Source organism: Gracilinanus agilis, chromosome 5, assembly GCF_016433145.1.
Source record: "Gracilinanus agilis isolate LMUSP501 chromosome 5, AgileGrace, whole genome shotgun sequence".
NCBI lineage: Eukaryota > Metazoa > Chordata > Mammalia > Didelphimorphia > Didelphidae > Gracilinanus > Gracilinanus agilis.
In genome coordinates, this window is record NC_058134.1 from 122,593,049 (window position 1) to 122,611,651 (window position 18,603).

General features: G+C 42.5%; 1 protein-coding gene across 1 annotated transcript in view; it reads right to left on the reverse strand.

Annotated features, from left to right (window-relative positions):
* Positions 1-7,853: 7,853 nt before the first annotated feature.
* STRIP2 (striatin interacting protein 2) overlaps positions 7,854-18,603 on the reverse strand; it is a 68,122-nt gene continuing 57,372 nt past the window's right edge. Inside the window, exons 16-18 of the mRNA XM_044679021.1 lie at positions 13,807-13,911; positions 11,333-11,537; positions 7,854-8,431 (exon numbers count right to left, since the gene is read on the reverse strand). Coding sequence (XP_044534956.1) covers positions 8,181-8,431; positions 11,333-11,537; positions 13,807-13,911 — 561 coding nt within the window. The 3' untranslated portion in view covers positions 7,854-8,180. The remainder of the gene's footprint in view (positions 8,432-11,332; positions 11,538-13,806; positions 13,912-18,603) is intronic.

Below are 18,603 nucleotides of genomic sequence, written 5' to 3' on the forward strand. Positions count from 1 at the left end.
CAAATGGGAAACAACTGAACAACATGATTTATTATTGTCATTATTAGTGTTTTTCTGTCCTGGGCAGACCACTTTTGGAGTATTATATTCAGGTTTGGGCATGATGGTTTAGGAAGAAAGCCGATCAGCTGGAAAGGGTTCAGAATGGAATAACCAAGATGGTGAAGGGCCTTAAGTCCATGTTATATGAAGGGATTTGTGATATTTAGCCTGGAGAAGAGACTCTTCGGAGAGGATAAAACAGCTGTGGCCAAGTGTTTGAAGATTTAGCATGTGAAAAAGATATCAAGACATGTTCTGCTTGGCTCCAGAGGGAAGAGCCAAGAGCTATTAATGGAAGCTGCAAAAGAGGCAAGGTAGGCTCAATTGGAGCTGTCCAAAAGTAGAGCGGGCTGCTTTCGGAAGAGGGAGTGGGGACTTCCTAATCTGGAGTCCTCAAGCCAAGACATTGGGTAAACTACTTATCTGGGGTGTTAAGTAGAGATTCCTTTTGCGTATAAGTCAGACTATGGTTACTGAGGTCCCTTTCAACTTAAACTCATGGGTTCCTACAGGCAATTTTTTTTTTAAAGAAAAAAAGTGAAGGCTTTCAACTGTGGACCAGGTAGCCTGCCTGCAAAATTCCATGACTTATAAAGTGATGGTTTGTGAACTCTTGGAAAGGGAAGTGATGATTGCTAAGAGTTATTATGGCTTTATTAAGAGCATCAGCGATTTGGCTGGAGTCATAAACATCAAGCTATTCAAATTTGTGATTCACTCCTTAGGAAAAGGACATATAATATTCTGGATAATAGAACTGGAATCCAAAAAGCTCTCCACTGGCCTGAAATGGTGACATGAAGCTCAAAAGCTTCAATCTGATAGAGATAAATTTAAGCCTTGTTAGAGTAGATGTACAGCTGGCCGGTTCTGTTTTTCATTGAACACTTGCTAGAGAGGGACTGTGTGTTGTTAATGGGGGCCCCAATTCCTTCTCCATTCACAAAATTATTATACTAGAAGAGCAATGATAAAAAGCTGCTAATTCTATTTAGTCTTATACCATTTACCCAAATCAGGTTTGTTTTGACCATTTGGGCTATTTGGAGAAAGTATTACCCAAGATCATGGGCCATTTGTGACTATCACAGATTTAGAACATAGCCCATAGATGCTCTCTTAAAATGATCACCTCCTCTATTTAAAAAAAAAAAAGTCTTATCAATACTGTGTATTGGTTCCAAGGCAGAAGAGTGGTATGGGCTAGGCAATCAGGGTTAAGTGACTTGTCCAGGGTCACACAGCTAGGAAGTATCTGAGGCTGGATTTAAACTTAGGCTCTCCTGTCTCTGGGCCCAGTTCTCAATTTACTGAGCCACTTTGCCTCCAAATTGATCATTTAATAACCTATTCTAAAAGTTACCAAGAATGAAGGTCAAGAGCATTTTTAGCTTGAAGTATCCACTTTTTTAAAAAAAAATCAGGACATTTGTACTTCTATAAGGTAGCACAGAAGCACTTAATGTTTTAAAATCAATTCTTTCAATTAACAATTATTTTTATCCCTCTCCTACTTCTATCCTCTCCTTGGAAGGAAAAAAAAATCTCTTGTAGGAAATATGCATAGTTAAGCAAAAGAAATTCCACCACTGGCCAGGTTCAGAAATGTATGTGTCATTCTTCTTCTTGGGTCTGGCCCACTATCAGGAAGCGTGCTTTGTTACTGAACCTTTGGAACCGATTCTCGTTCAGATTGAGGACAGAACCTCCACGGTCAGAGCCACTGGGTTTTCCCTTGTCCTGAGATGTAGTTCATTTGGGCCTGCTGACCTGACTTAGAGAATAGCTAGAAGTATCTTACTCGGCTGGCTTCCAATTGTTTCCTCTTTTTGTTCCAGTCTTTTTCCTCATGAAGCATCTAGTCCTTCCTCGGTGGCTGCCCTGTGAATAGCTTGGTGTTGAGTGATGGGGTTATGAAAGCTGTAAATCAGCTTTCCCCACATTTTGTCACCATGCTTGCTCTCCACTGACAAGCTTGCGTTTATCTCATTGGTGGAAATAAAATGAGCCAGAAGGAGGCTCGCAGGCCAACAATGGTTATTTTACATATGGATAATTAATAGCATTCTCTAGACATATTTAATCTGAAATGGGTTTTTAGATACAGATGATGTGAAAAGCACCACTTAAAAAAGATTCATTATTATTAATCATCTCTAGGAACAGAACTAGCTGCCACAGTCAGCTGGGTGACTCATGAATACCCTTGTTTATGACAAAATCTTACCATAATTCTTGAAAGGCTGTTCCATGTTATAGAAAGGATACTCTGATGCGGGAAGACTCGAATGGAACTTGACAACTTTATTTTATTTTTTAAAAACCCTTACCTTCTGCCTTAGAATCAATATTGTGTAATGGTTCCTAGACAGAATGGTAAGGGCTAGGCAATGGGGGTTAAGTGACTTGCCCAGGGTCACATAGCTAGGAAGTATCTGAGGTTAGATTTGAACCCAGGACCTCTTATCTCTAGGCCCGACTCTCAATTCACCAAACCACTTAGCTGCCCCTTTGGGAACCTGACAACTTTAGAAACGGGGCAGGTCTTAGCTGGACAGTCGTTGCTGTAGAGGACCACTGATACTAGGTGCAACAGATTATTGACATGCTGGTGGACAAGTGTGGTGCTTAAGCAAGAGGGGAGATCTAGTCTAAGCATTTTAACCCGAGTTCCTTGGACTTAGGTTTTGCTGTTTTTAAAAAATCCATATATATGTGCACATACATACATACACACACATAACTGCATTTCCTTTGTAATTTTGTACTTTATAATTTATTTAAAAGCATTATTCTGAGATGAGGTCCATCAGCAGACTATCAAAGAGGGTTCAAGATCCAAAAAAAGGTTTAAAGCTCTTGGCCTCATAGAAATAATATTGGATTTAGAGAGTATTGTACTTAGATTTGAATCCCATCTTTGACATTTGCTACTCTGTGACCTTGGGGATCTGGATCTGTGTCCTTGTCTGTAAAATGAGAGTTAGAAAGTGGTTCAACTTTTTGATCTTCAAACTCTTTTTTAAAAACCCTTACCATGGGGGCAGCTGGGTAGCTCAGTGGAGTGAGAGTCAGGCCTAGAGACAGGAGGTCCTAGGTTCAAACCCGGCCTCAGTCACTTCCCAGCTGTGTGACCCTGGGCAAGTCACTTGACCCCCATTGCCCACCCTTACCACTCTTCCGCCTATGAGACAATACACTGAAGTACAAGGGTTAAAAAAAACACACACACAAAAACCCCTTACCTTTTCTTAGTTATCAATTCTAAGAGAGAAGGGTAGCAAGAGCCAGGTAATTGGGGGCTAAGTGACTTGCCTAGGGTCACACAGCTAGGAAATATCTGAGGTCAGATTTGAACCCATGTCTTCTTGACTCTTGGAGCTCTATCCACTGTGTTATTTAGCTATTCCAGGTCATTAAAAAAATTAGTGAATATTCTCCCCAAAGAGCTTTTGTTTATATGGATTATAATTCTGTGCTGGAGAATCTATGACACCTATGGTCAGAGGGGGCTGCTCTTCTCCCCCTCTACACTGAGCCTGAGCACATTTCTCCCATCACTCACCAGCAGCCCAATGGGAGTGCTTCCTCCCTCCCCTGTCTGGGGTAAGGAGGTGGCTCGCATGCAGCATGAGGGTTCAGTTTGGGCACTTGATCTTTAAAAGGTTCACCATCACTGGATTATATCTATTGATATTAGAAATTAAAACATCTTAGAATATTGTGAACTGCCAGAGGAGATCATTGCTAAGATCGCCCTAAATCACTAGACAACTCCTTAATACCATAGTTTCTAGCATCCCAGAATGAATCTGAGGCAAAACTCTTCATTGCCATAGTCCCAGGCATTAATGCCAAGTAGGGCCTATATAGTTAGCTTAATTGGTTGGGACACCCAGAAGACCAAGGTCACAGTTTCAATTCTTGACCAGACCATTAGCTTCAGTTTATTTCATGCCCATGGACAGTATCCTTAGCACTAGTAAACTGTCTAGTAAATGTATCATTTGCCCCCAAGGGTGAATTAATATGGATGGATTAACCCAAATTGGGAGGTGGGGGGGAGACAGCATATTTGTCTATAACAAGTTCTTTGTAGACAAAAAAAGACATAAATAATTGGTTATGCGTTATATACATTTGCATAAGACTTACCAAAATTTCATTTTTGCTCACCTGAAGTGGGCATCATAAATAAATACTTAACCTAGAGTTTGAAAGCAGTTTCTTCATTTATACCCTACTGGTCTACAATTAAAGTAAACCATCCAACTTGATTTTAGAGTTCCCCAGATGAAAAATATCAAGTCAACAGCATTCAGCCCAAAATGGATCACACCTTCAGGCCTGAGCATTCTCAACAATCCAAGTCACTCAAAAAATGTTCCATTGCTTCCCTCGCTGATAATTACCAACGGCTGATGAGTCTGTCTACACTGCCTGATACACAGATGATTTCTAATTGGAAGTATAATAGCTAGCATAACAGCTAGCATTTATATACGGCTTTAAAGTTTGCCAAACACTTTACATATATTATCTCATTTAATTCTCACAACAATCCTAGGAGGTAGGTGCTATTATCACCATTTTAAAGATGAAAAAACTGAGGCAGACAGTAATTAAGAGACTTAGCCACAATCATAGAGCTAGTAAAAATCTGAGGAAGGATTGGAAGTCAAATGTTGCTGAAGTCAAGTCCAAAGCCCTTGCTCTTACTGTGCCATCTAGCTGCTTCATTGAAGGGTCCAAGAGAGTATATTTTTGAGGCTTAGACTGATCTCTAGATTCAGTTGTGGAGATGATTGACAATGATCAAAAATATAGACTGGATCCAAGAGTCAAACACCCATAAAAGCTATTCCCAACACTGAGGCAGCTAGGTGGTGCGGTGTGAATTGAGTCCAGAGTCTAGGATTTAGGAAGATCTCAGTTCAAATGTGGCCTCAGATACTTACTAGCTGCATGACCCTGGGCAAATCACTTAAGCTGTTTGCCTTCATTTCCTCAGCTGTAAAATGGGGATAACAATAGCATCTCTTTTCCACAGTTGTTTCAAGTCTCAAATGAGATATTGGTAGAGCATTTAGCACAATGTCTGGCACATAGGTTTTACATAAATGGTTATTCCTTTATCTTCCTCTTCCCAATGAGTTGGGGGTGGGGTAGGGGTAGAACTATGGGATTCAGCCAAAAAAGAAACTGTTCTGTGCCTTGGTTTCTCTTTCTGCACAAATAATAAACCTTGATCTCAAAGGAGTTGTAAAGAATGTTAAATTGACTTATCATTAAAAATTTAAAATTTTAAATTGCCTTAGGGCTCATTCACATGCTCTTAAGAATGTGAATTCTTTACTTTTAATACAAAGAAGCCTATGAAATAAATATATTTATGATGGCTGTTTCCTGGAAAACTATTTCATTTAAATCACTACCATTTCAATTCTAGACTAAGATAATTCACAGGCACTGGACTCTCTTACTGTGCCCAACTAAAACCTTAAGTCACATGAAATTTCCTGGTGAAGATGTTCACGTTCTGTCTAAAAACTGAATTCTTGATTGCCTAAAGTGTGAAACTCAAGGCTCTGTTACTGTGGCTCTGCTCTTTCTCCGTACTGGGATTACTGCTGCCTCGGACATCCTAGAGCATTTCGTTAGCTCCTCCCTTCTGTGTATATTATATTGTATGACAGCTATTACTATATGCACATGTTCCATTTCTACTAGATATGTCCTGGGCCAGGGCTCGTTCTGTTATTTCTCTCTCTTTAACATCCAGTCGTTCTTTGTTCTCCTTATTTTGGTCTAGACTTGTGATTTCATTGATGTTGGGAATCTTAGCTTTGGACTATTTTCGGTGACTTATAATCTTAAAGCAGCCATTTCTTATCATTTTTTGGTTCCCAGAACCCTTTGGTCACCTAGGGAAGCCTATAGACCCCTTCTCTGAATAATGTTTTTAAATGCTCGAAATAAAATCACAGGATTGCAAAGGATACTGAAATAGTTATTAAATATTGGGGGGGGGGATGTTCAAAGACTGGCTCTGCCCCTTGGCTCATGTCAGGAGGCACTGAGGGGCTCCCGTGTCTGGGGTCATGAGGTGCTAAGTATCAGAGACCATACTTAAGCCCTACGTTTTCCTGACTGCAGTGGGTATTCAATATACTAGTGGTGTCAAACTCAGATAAAAATGGGGGCCCCCTGAACCATTCCTAAGGACCCCTGTGCCCTGCACCTGGATTTAGGTAAGCACACGCTAACAATGCTGACCCATGCAGGCCACAAGTTTGACACTCCTGAACTTCAGGGCGCTGCCTCTCTGCCCATCGTAGGTGTTTAATACATTTTTATTATATTAAGTTGAGCATCATAAAACAACATGCTGTAGCAATAACAACACCATGAGTGAAACAAAGTCTCCATTCCTCACAAGGGAAGGAAGGAATATGATCCCTCTCTTGAAGACCTCCCCGGTAGCCTGAGGCTTTCCTAGAGCCTTAGAGAAAAGAGAAAGAACATTTTGGGAGGCATTATTTGAAAGAGCTAAGGCCATAGAGTATCTTTGTTCAGCAGGGGAGAAAAAAGGTCCTCATTGGACCAAGAGAGGGGCTTTTGGGAAGCCTTCTTTCTGTCAGGAATCGGGTGCTTTTGTTCTAGCACAGAGAAGACCCGGCGGCTTCTGAAGAGGCAGTAATGGTTTTAGGTTGGAAGCAACATTGCTAAATCTCCCCAGGACACTGAAATTGCAGGGGCAGGAAGAAAAAAAAAGTCATTAATCAAGTCGGTAGGTGAAAAAAATGGCAAGCTGGGCTGCTTTTGCTGTTCCATTCAATTAAAAAATAAATCGATCCACAGCATGAATGACCCGATTTTCATATAATAAATATGCTCTCCTGTGGTTCACTTGTCTTTTGAAAAATGAAGTGGGCCAAAAAGGGTAATTTTCTGCAAGGCTCAGGCATTCAGGAGCTGGGGAAGTTACAGAATCAGAAAACATTCTGAGGAAACTGGGGTGTTCCACGTTAGCTGTCTCTTCTTCAAATGGTGTCACGCTCTTAAGAGAGGAGGCAGGGAATCATTTAGAAATCCAGTACAGACTCTTTAGGGAACAAAGAAAATAATCATTATGTACAATACACCATACTCCCACATGCAGGCCTTGGGGAATAGGACTCCATCTTCTCCAATCTAGGAATGACCCTATATGGAAAAAGAGATCTGTCTTATAGCACAAAAAGGCTATTGAAGCGCTGCACTATTAACTGGGGCTCTTATTTAGTTCTACTGATAGCAGATGATTTTTAGAAGCATGCATGTGTGCACCTGCTTGTGCAACAGGGGTGTGTATGCATGCACGTAGCCTCTGCCCTCCAGCCTCAGGCTCACCCAACTCCCAAAATGGCCTTGGTACAATACTGACTTCTTAGGGGTCCCATATGGTTTGACTGGGCATAGACACCTGAGATATGGTTGAAAGAGATGAAAGCGAGAGCCCACTTTCAAAGCTGGCATTTGAGAAAAGCCTCAGGCGCAAACCACAGAAACATTTGTCTTCCTTCATTCTGGACCACGAGTTACCTGGCTCAGGGGAATGAAGGCTGCCATTCTTACACCGAGGTGAATGCCGTGGGTCAGAAAGCCCAGGGAATGCTCTCCTAGCCACCAAAGGCCATCTAATTCCAGGCAAAGGGGAAATAGGGAGAAATCCAGCCCAGGAGCTTATCCAGAATATTCCTGGTCTGGAGTCCTCCCCAACTCCACATAAGGCTCATTAGTGTTCAAGGCCATTCTGGATCTTGGCAATCTGCTCTAGGGTAGCTTGTTCTGGTCCAGAGACCCTGTCTTCCATCCTTGCCCTGACCCCTCCACCATGGCTATCCTGGATTTAGAGAGTGTTTCCAAAGGATGGGCAGGCAGAGCAGGATCCAGGATGGAGACAACTCTCTGGCTGCCCCATACCTCCTCAAACCAAGCTCTCCCCATTCCGAACCTGGAGCTTCAAAGATGAATTCAAATTAGGAGAGCTTGGGAAAAGGTGGAAGGAGCAGAGTGGGCAGGATCCCATTTGTGTGTGCGTGTGGGTGTTTTCCCCATGGCATTCAGCATTGTGTGGGAGACAGATGAGGCCCCAGTCAGTGACTCTGGAGTAGCTCCTCCCAACAGATGGGCTGTGAAAACACCTCCCTCTCCAACCAGAGCTCATATGAATAGTAGAAATCCTCTGGGAGTTCCAGCTTCTGCCCTAGGACACTCTGCAAGCAGTTATCCACCGGTGCAAACTCTGAGTCCTGGGGTCTATCGTAGCGCCTGCTGTTAAAAGCCTCAATGTTGGCCCTTAAAGTGCACTCTTCTGCTTGGAAGTCCCACGGCCTGGCATCAATGTCTGCATGGGGAAGAGGGAGAGAGACGATAACAGAAGCATGCCTGTCGTCCAGGGTTCAACTTTCCAATCCATCTATAATGAGTGAATTAAGTGCTGACACACTTAATACTTTTTCATCCATCCATCCATTCATTCATTCATTCATTCATTCATTCATTCATTCATTCATTCATTTCTGGGGATATAAATACCAAAAAAGAGATTGTGCCTGCCCTCAAGGATCTTCCATTTCAACAGAGGAATCAACACTGATCTATCTGGGAGAGGTAGCCAAAGAAAGGAGTTTTGGTCTAGAAATCCCAGGGGCATCATTGGGGAGTTTGCAGAGGGTGGTCAACTTTTACTAGTTTGGGCCACCCACCATCTCTTTGGAAATGGAAGTGGGAAATTTCAGCTTCTAAGAGATAAGGGAGTATGGAGCACAGTGACTTGAATCTGAAGTCACCTCCTCCCCCCATCCATTTCTCTAGAATCTCTTCAAAATGGTGGAGGGTGGCCTCTTACTGCCTGCTGGAAATCCCACAGTTCCAACACAGGGGCAAATCTTTGTTTCACCTGTACCAATAGAATGGTTTAAGGTTCACAAGGCATTTTCTCTCACAACTCTGGGATAGGTAGTGCAAGTATAATTATTGCCATTTTACAGATGAAGAAATGGAGGCTCTGAAAGGTATAGTTTTTCTTATTATAATATCACTTGGGTGGGAGCAGGAATAGAGATAAAGCTCTTAAAGTTTACAATTGCATGAAGACTTGGGATGCCCTCAATATATCTCCTTTGGTCCCCTACAGGCCACTTGGACTTTTACCTCAGGACTAGAGGTTAGGAAGCAGCCAGGTGATTCAGTCAGTAGAATGCTGGGCCTGGAGTCAGGACAACCTGAGTTCAAATCCAGACTCAGACACTTACTAGCTGTGTGACTCTGGGCAAATCACTCAACCCTAATTTACTTTAATCCACTGGAGAAGGAAATGACAAACCACTCCAGAATTCTTGTCAAGAAAAGCCCATGGATAATAACAACCAGAGAGATTAGGAGCCTTAAGTTTATCCTTTAAGAGATCCTCTTCAGAGCTGCTTTATGCTATTTTTTCACTTTTATTTGTGCCCTCTGTGCTCCATAATTGATTCACTGAGAAGCAATGGGATAGAATAGGAAGAACATTAGACCTGGGAGTTTGAGCTCCAGATCTGACATTTACTTGCTGCATGATATTTGGTAGGTCACTCTACCCCCGCCAAGCCTCAGTTTCTTTATCTGTAAAATAGGGATAATAATACTTCCACACTAATCTACTTCTTAAGAAAACTCTGAGCAAAATATTTGCAAATTCTCTGGTCATCTATACATGGAGGCTGTTGTGGTTATTCATTATGAGAAAGTCGATTTGGATTCAGGCTAAGGGAGCAGGATAGTAATGAGGCATGAAGGGAAATAAATGTCAGAAGTGTCTGATGGATTTGCCAATTGTTGGACAAGTTATTCACCTGCCCGAGAACATCTTAAGAATTTAAATTGCGAGTTCTGCTTTATGTTACATGGTAGAAGTGGTCTCATGCTACCTGGAACAGATCAATGATTTGCTTCCTTGTTTTCTGAACTCAGGTTATAAATGCTAACAAGCATATGCTGTGCTGCTAATAAGAGCCTTTACTACAGCCACATAAACATGGGGCAAACCTATATTTGTGTAGCCAGCACCAATGCACTGAAAAAACTCATTATAATCAAGGCACCTAGCCAGTAGATCCTTTACGAAAAGCTACATAGATCAACATTATGAAACAGATGTGTTCTTGGGAACTGAACTGATTGAGCTCTGTTTTACTGGAACTGTGAGCACTTGCATAATAAGAGCACTGGGCTTGGAATCGAGACAACATGGGTTCAATTTCTAGTTCTCTGCTTATAGAATTTCAACACATGATTTTTGCCTAAGTTTAAGTTTCCTCCTCATTGAGGTGGTGCAGTGGATAGAGTACTGAACTTAAGAGTCAGGAAGACCTGAGTTCAAATCCTGTCTCATGCACTTACTGGTTATATGACCCTGGCCAAGTCATTTTATCTTCTTGGGCTCAGTTTCTTTATTTGGGTATAAAATAGTGGCTACCTAATAGGGTTTCTGGGAGATCAGATGAGATAATATATCTCACGTAAGTGCCTTACAAAACTTAGAGTGCTCTAACAATATTAGTTATTATCTACAAAATTAAGGATTTGGATTGGATAGCCTCTATGGTCCCCACCCTTTAAAAAAATATCATTTTGTGATTCTGTGAGACCTACAGTCAATCCTTTGGAAAATGTAAATCATCATTTCCTAAATTCTCTCTTTTGTAAAAATGCAGGTTTATATACTGTTTGCTCAAGAGAGCTCACTTAGATTTAATAGACTCAAAAAATGTTAGAGATTAAAAAAAGATCCCTGGTCTAGTCCGATGTCCTCACTTAACAGGCTTCGAGGCAATTTGGATCACAGAAATATGCTCTCGAGTTGTCTGTTTTGGTCCAGGATCTTTGAGCGACACCCCTTGGGGCCTGACCCCACCATCTCTGCCCTAGAATCATACCATCCCAGAGTTAAATTGTGCAGACGATTGTTCATTTTTATTTGTCTTTTCATAGATGCAGGGAAAAAAGTCTTTAAGAGCAGCCAACTGGCCTACCCAGTGGTCAACAAAGAGGAGAATGAAGGTCCCCCACCTTCTAGTCCAATGCCCTTTCTACTCAAGCATTCAGCCTCCCAGAATATACATGTCAGGACTCAACCTTTGGAGGCTTCCCTTCTCACCCAGAACATGCAATCTCATTTCCCAAGGCCATAGTAAAAATGGCAGATTCAGATACTTTAATACCATGAGAAGAGAAGAACTTGGAGCTCAACCCTCCGCCTGCTCACCATTGCCGTAAGCCCAGTCGTCATTCATGCGGTGCCTCACTTTCTGATAGATGGCTGACATGGTTTTCATGTTGCTTTTCCTCCACTGACGCCCCAGGTACTTGGTCTGGATCTTTAGCAGCTTCAGCACGTACAGCTGCAGCATGGCCTGCTTGACCTTGAGTGCCCGCTTGAGAATGGGGGCAGACTTAAACACCACCAACATCTGCTCATTGGAAGAAGAAAATGAAGAAGGAGAAGTTGATGGTGTGCGTTCCCATTCTTGGTCATTCCTTCCCCTCAGATGGTCTAGATTGTACTGAGATAAGCAGGCTACTTTGGAATTTCTCTCTAGGAACACAGGGGCAAACTTTCCTGGTTAGCACTCATTCTCTAAGCACTGGTCAGGAGCTACAAAGTCTTAACCAGACGGATATATCTGTGGACAGCTCACCTACTTCTCTTAGCCCACTGCAGTCCTGGAGTCTTCTTACTTTGGAAGGAAAATGACATTATATTTTGTAATTTAATTTCTAATACAGTAAGGGCATGGTGCCAGCCAACATTGCCAATGCTACAGGCAACCAAGAGAAAACTGCCTTGCCCTTCAGAGCAGCTGCCCACAGGGGCATCTGTCTTGTTAACACCTTGTTAACTGTGTTCCTTTTGCCACTGAGCAAGAAATGGTTTGCCTGCCAGCTCACATTTCACTGGATGGCTCACTATCAAACATCTTTAAGACATGATGATGAGGACTCAGTGCCATTATAAATGATCACCTGTTGGAGGAGACAGCTCAGAAACAGCCCATTGAAACAGTAAGCTGTCAGTGGTTAGTGAGACCTCACTCTTTCTAATCCTCCTGGGTGTTCATTCGAAGAAGCATCAGTATGGGCAACTGGGTAGCATGGTGGATCGAGGGCCAGCTCTAAAGTTGGGCTGATCTAAGACAAAATTTGAATTCTACCTAGCTATGAGACCCTGGGTAAGTCACCTAACCCCAATTGCCTAAGTTCTTACCACTCTTCTGCTTTGGATCAATACTTAGTATCAATTCTAAGACAGAAGGTAAGCTTTTAAAAAAAAAGAATAAAAAGGAGGCACTAGAAGAAAAAAGACTTGAAAAAAAATATTTATAGTTATGCTCTTTGTGGTTGCAAAAAATTGGAAAATGAGAGAATGTCCTTCTTTTGGGGAATGGCTGATCAAATTGTGGTATCTGTTGGTGATGGAATACTACTGTGCTCAAAGGAATAATGAACTGGAGGGATTCCATGTGAACTGGAATGACCTGCAGGAATTGATGCAGAGTGAAAGGAGTAGGACCAGGAGAACATTATACACAGAGGCTTTAAAAAAGTTTTTCCTCTCTCAAACCTTTATGTTCCATCCTAAAATCAAATTAAAATAAAATCAAATTGGTTCTAAGGCAGAAGAATGGTAAGGGCTAGGCAATGGGGGCTAAGTGACTTGCCCAGGGTCACACAGCTAGGAAGTGTCTGAGGCCAGATTTGAACCTAGGACCCCCAGTCTCTGGGCCTGGCTCTCGATCCATTGAGCTACCCAGCTGCCCCCAACCCCCTCATTCTAAAGGGAAGAGCCTTGAGGCTCCAAGCAGTTACAGAAATGGGACAAGGTCCCCCAGGTAGGAAGTAGCAGAATTAGGATTCAAACCCAGAACCTCTGACTCCAAATCCAACACTCCTTCCACTTCATCTGTACCATTAAGTCATAGCAATAAGAACTGGAAGGGACCTTAGAAGTCATCTTGTCCGACCCCTTCATTTTTTTGCTTCTTTCAGTCATTTTCAGTCAGGTCCAACTCTTGTGATCACATATGGGGTTTTCTCGGTAAAGATACTGGAGTGATTTGCTACCACCTTTGCCAGCTAATTCTTCAGAAAAGGAAACTGAGGCAGAGTTAAGGACTTGCACTGCTAGGGAGTATTTGAGGTAGGATTTGAAGCCAGACTTTCTTGACTCTAGGCCCAATATTCTATTCCCTGCACCACCTAACTGCCCTGTAAGAAATTAATCACTGTTTATTGAGGAAAGGAAGAGGCCGTTTAGGGCAGGAGAAAGAACACAGGACTTTGAATCAGGAGAGGCTTATGCTTAAATTATGACCCTGATACTTATTGACTCTTTGCCCATGGGCAAGTCACTTAGCCTCAGCTGCCTCAGCTATGAGACAGAGTTAATAAGAGCATGTGCTTAGCAAGTGAAAAAAGGCTATAAAGCCCCTTATAAACATAAAGTCCTACATTAATATCAGGTTCTTGTTTGGTGTCATTGTTATGGCTACTATCTTTTATTTTTTTAAATGGGCTTCACAGTCTGAGGACAAATACACTCTTCGGCTATTTTTATTCTTTCGTTCTTGTTATTGCCTCATCCTTCTGCACTTTATTATTGCTATCATTATCATCGTTATTATAATAGAACTTTTCAATGGGGCAGACTCTCTGCTGTCCAGGCTCTTGGCCCCAGCTCACCATGGTCCTGGAATGCTTCCACTTGGTCAGTTTGTTAAGCAGCCTGAGTAAATTGATGCAGGAAAATAGGTTCCTCCAGCAGAACTGGTTGTTGTCTCCAGCTTCCTACAAGCAAAAAAAAAAAAAACAAACCAAAAAACACAAGGTAGGCATGAACGTATCATCCCTGCATCAGCCCCAGAGCGACCTCTTCCGGCTCCATAACTGGTGCCCTGTGGGGGGCAGTGGTCCTGGAGCTGCCTTTTCGGGCAGGGATAGATTGGCCAGTCTGGAGTGAAGCTCTCGGCTTAGGAGACGCCCCCCACCCACTGCTCTTCTGCTCGGTGACTTACAATCCAGCAGAGCATGATGTAGACCCAATATCGTGAAACATTCAACCGCTGGCCCCCAGACATTTCATGTTGATAAGGATATTAGCCAAAACTGACAACAGCTAGAGAAGAAATTCCTGAGCTGATGTTTGAGCAAAGTTTTCTTTTGCGACTCTTTGCTTGGAGACCAGAAAAGAAAGGATGACATCCCTGTCTGACACTGCCTCTCTCTGCAAGGTTTGCAACCTCTAAAAAGTTAGTCTCTTTCTGAAAGTCTTTTTCGCCTCCCCTCAGCTGGAGTCCTCTGGGTTAGATTGATTTAATATTCTGGAAACTTGAGCCCTTCAGCACCTCATCTCATCTACCCACTCTCTGGTAGACTGCCCTGTTCCCAGGCAGGAGAGAGAAGAGGAAAAAATGGCAGATGGTCCATTCTCCCCAGATGGTCTGTTTCCCTTCTAGGCTTCATGTCTGTCTGCAAGCATCGAACCAATAATAACTGGTGGATTTCGGATTAGAAACAGGTATCCACTCTTAGTAACATTTTCCAGTGACAGAATAAAATGTGGCTTATGTGATTTTAGAGCAGCAGAGGTATATTAATCATCATTATCAGAATGATCCCTTACATTTATGGAGGACTTTTCAGTTTATAAAGTGCTTTGGCATCCATTATCTCATTCTGAATAATGGCTTTTGCAGGATGGGCCAAGATCAGAAGATTATGGGATTTAAAGCTTGAAGGGACCTTAGAGATCAATCGGTCCACCCCCTTACTTTATAGATGAAGCTCAGAGATAAGTGACTGGCCCACGGTAATGGAGGTAATGGGTAGCAGTGATTTGAACCCAAGACTAGCACTCATTCCCAAAACATTATAAACCACTGGCAGACAAGATGGTTAGGCTACCTTAGGAGTTTATAGGCTCCTATTTATAAAGTGGTGATGTGCCTCAGAGACAATGAAATCTAATATCCTCACGTTACAGAGGAAGACGTTGAGATTCAGAGAGGCTAGGTTATTCGTCCAGGCTCACAAGAGCTAATAAAGCATCTGACAAAGGTTTGAAATTGAAGTCTTCCTGATACTCTCTCCATCACCACAATGCTCTAAAAGGTCTTTCTTGGGAAAGGAAAAAGAAAGTAAAGATGGTGGAAAACATGTGCCAGTGTACCCTGGTGTCTAGTGAGCCAAGGAATAAAGGTGCAACTACTATGGCATGAGCAGTGAAGATCCTCCTAGGTAGGCACAGCTACGTAGCACAGTGAATGGAGCATCAGACTTGGAGTCAGGAGGACCTGGGTTCAAATCAAATCTCAGACACTTCTTAGTTGTGACCCTGAGCAAGTCACTCAATCCCAATTGCCTAACCCTTGCCAGTCTTCTGCCTTGGAGCTGAGACTTAATATCGATTCTAAGATAGATGATAAGAATTAAAAAAAATAAGATTTCTCGAATGTAAGGTAAACTTGAATGGTTAGGAAGCTGAAAAGACAGGGGTGACATTCTGGGGCTCAGAGGCAGGATAAGCTGGCAGTATCTGGCTTTAAATCGACCTGGGGTGGGGAGCGGGAGGCCAGTGAACCAATCTCTGTGCCTCTGGAGGCACAGAGTTTTGGCTCCTTTCCATGGGAATTTCCACTCCATTGCAAAGGCCAAACTGGCACTATCTGCCCCAAACAGGTCAGGGTGTAGTAAAAATAACGATAACTGGCTTTGTGTGCAGTATTTACAAAATCACTATGGTGTAGCTAGGTGACTCATTGGCTAAAGAGTCAGACCGACCTGGAGATGAGAGGTCCTGGGTTCAAATGTGACCATCTATAATAATGATAATAATAAATTCAGTTTAACTGGTATATATTAAGTACCTACTATATAAAAACAATATGCTAGGTGGTCAGAACACAAAGACAAAATGATAATTCTCATTATTGATAAATGTGTTAATGACAAATAATAAAATTCATAGTTCTATATCCCTTTAGGATTTACAAAGTACTTTCCTCACAACTCCATGAGGTTGGTAGTGTTAACTATCTTTATTCCTATATTGCAGAGGGAAAAAATGGGGTTCAGAGACATTAAGTAATTTGCCCAAGGACACATAGCTTAGCAAATAAGAGTCTCGACTCACACTCAAGTCTTTTGATTCCAAACCCAGCACTTGATTTTAATTTTTAAATTAATTTGAATTTTGATTCTAATTCTACACACTATAGTTGAATTGCAACAGACCAGGAATTAGGAGCCCTGGAGTCTGATCAGTTCTGCCCCTCACCCGCTGGACCTCAAGTTCTTTTGTAAAATGAGGGGGTCGGGTGACGTGACCTCTAAGGTCCTTTTCCAGCTCGAATATTCTGCAATCTATAATTCAGTCCATCTTTCTCCAGCTAGTCTAATAATGCATGCTTGAAAGAGGGAAGGCTGGCTCCACCCATTGCCTGGCCTCAGATGACCCTGGAAAAGGAGCCCCAAGTCCCCCTCTTCCCAGCGATGGTCTTAGCAGGCACAGATAACTCTCTCTTCATACGCTTCCTTCCCCAAATGTTTTCTCTGGAGACTGACTGTAGACCAACCCTCTTCGTTCAGCTTCACAGCAAACTGCCTAAGATCGGGCCCAAAATAATATCAGCCTGTGAAGAGCTCATTCTGGAGAGCCAAGATTCAAATGAGCTTTGTCTCCTTTGCTCTCCATAGGAGAGGTCCCTGGAGGCATTTCTCTTGTACAGGCCAAAGAGAGAGATGTTTTCTCCTGTGACCCCCTTAATTCCTCCTGAACTTTTGCAGTTGCTAAAAATCAAATTGCTTCCCCCCCCCCCCCCCGGCCCCCATAAGGCAGGTCACCTTATCTCTCTTTCTGTCTGTCTCTCTTTTGGTAGAAGAGTCAGTACCAATGAATAATAAATGTTTAGGTGAGTGAGTCTGCAGGGACATATTCTATGCGTATCACATGGCCTATAGAAATATCAGCTCTGAAATGTCAACCTGACAATCATCAGCCAAACTGGGGCACTGGGAGCAGGGCCCAGCCCAGTACGACATGCCCCTTCATTCCTTCCTTTCCAGAACTGTGCAGAAAAAGAGACACACAAAAGAGGCTCTTTTTTTTTTTTTTTCAGAGAAAATTTCTCCCAAGAATTCTTTTAATTTCTCTCAAGATTCTCTTAAGAATCAGAGATGTAAAAAGGTTTCCAAATGATTAAGATTGTCTAAATCAAGTGTCAGAATTATGGCCTGAGGACCCTCAGCCCAACAAAACTCCCTAGTACTGTCTGAGCCGGATTCGAATTTAATTGGGAAATGCTTCACAAAATAAATAAAGTTATAAGACCTATAACGATAACGTGTGGTTTTCTAAGTCAATGGGCAGCCAGTCGGGATCTGTTTCTATTTAATTGGGTACCACTGCGATAACTCCAGGGGTTTTAGAACTTCCATATTACAAAAACGAATACTTTAAGTTATTTTAAATATGCTCTAAATTCTAGAGACTAAATGCAGTGATCACCTCCTGGCTTTCCAGGGCTACCTCTGAGGCACCAGGAAGGCGACTACCCAAACCTTCCATTGGTCCCTGATGCCATAAAGCTAGACCAAGAGAACCATGGTGGGCTTGTATAAGCCCCATATGGGTAAGCCTAGAGCTGGGCTTACAACAATTATCTCCAAATCCAGTCAGTTGTTAATTCCTGTCAGTTGTCTTTCTTTTTCTTCCTCCTCCTCCTCCTCCTCTTCTTCCTCCTCCTCCTCCTCTCAGCTAAGATTTAAAAAGCACTTGCTATCTGTCAGGCACTGGCATGAGATTAGCTTATTTTACCCTCACAACAACCCAGTGAAGTAGGTCCTATTATTATCTCAATTCTTTAAATGAGGAAACTGAGGCAAAGAGCTGTTCAGTGGTTTGCCAAGGGTCACACAGTTATTAAGCATCCGAGTCTAGATTTGAACTCAAGTGTTCCTGACCCTCCCCCCCCCCCAATCTAACCTACTGCCCCACTCTGCTCACTGCCCCAGTGTGGGTCCCCCTTGGCTTTTGCTTGGATTATTACAAAAGCTTCCCAACTGGTTTCTCTGCCTTTAGTTTTTCCCTTCTCCAACCCAATCACCCACACAGGTACCGAAATGCTATTCCTAAAGCATAGGTTTGACCATATGTCACCACCCTGATCAAAAAGCTCCTTCTTGTCTCTAGACTCGCATATGAATTCCTGTTTGGCATTTGAAGCCCTTCTGGTTTCAGTCTAACTCTTGCTTATTATACAATATTCCTCTTTTTTTTTTTTTTTTTTAAATCCTTATACCCTCCCACCCCCTTGGTTCCAAGGCAGAAGAGTGGAAAGGTCTAGGCGATTGGGGTTAAGTGACTTGCCCAGGGTCACATAGCTAGGAAATATTTAAAGTCACATTTGAAACCAGGACTTCCCATCTGTAGAGCTGGCTCTTTATCCAGCGAGTCATCTGCTGTCTCAGAACTCCTTTTAA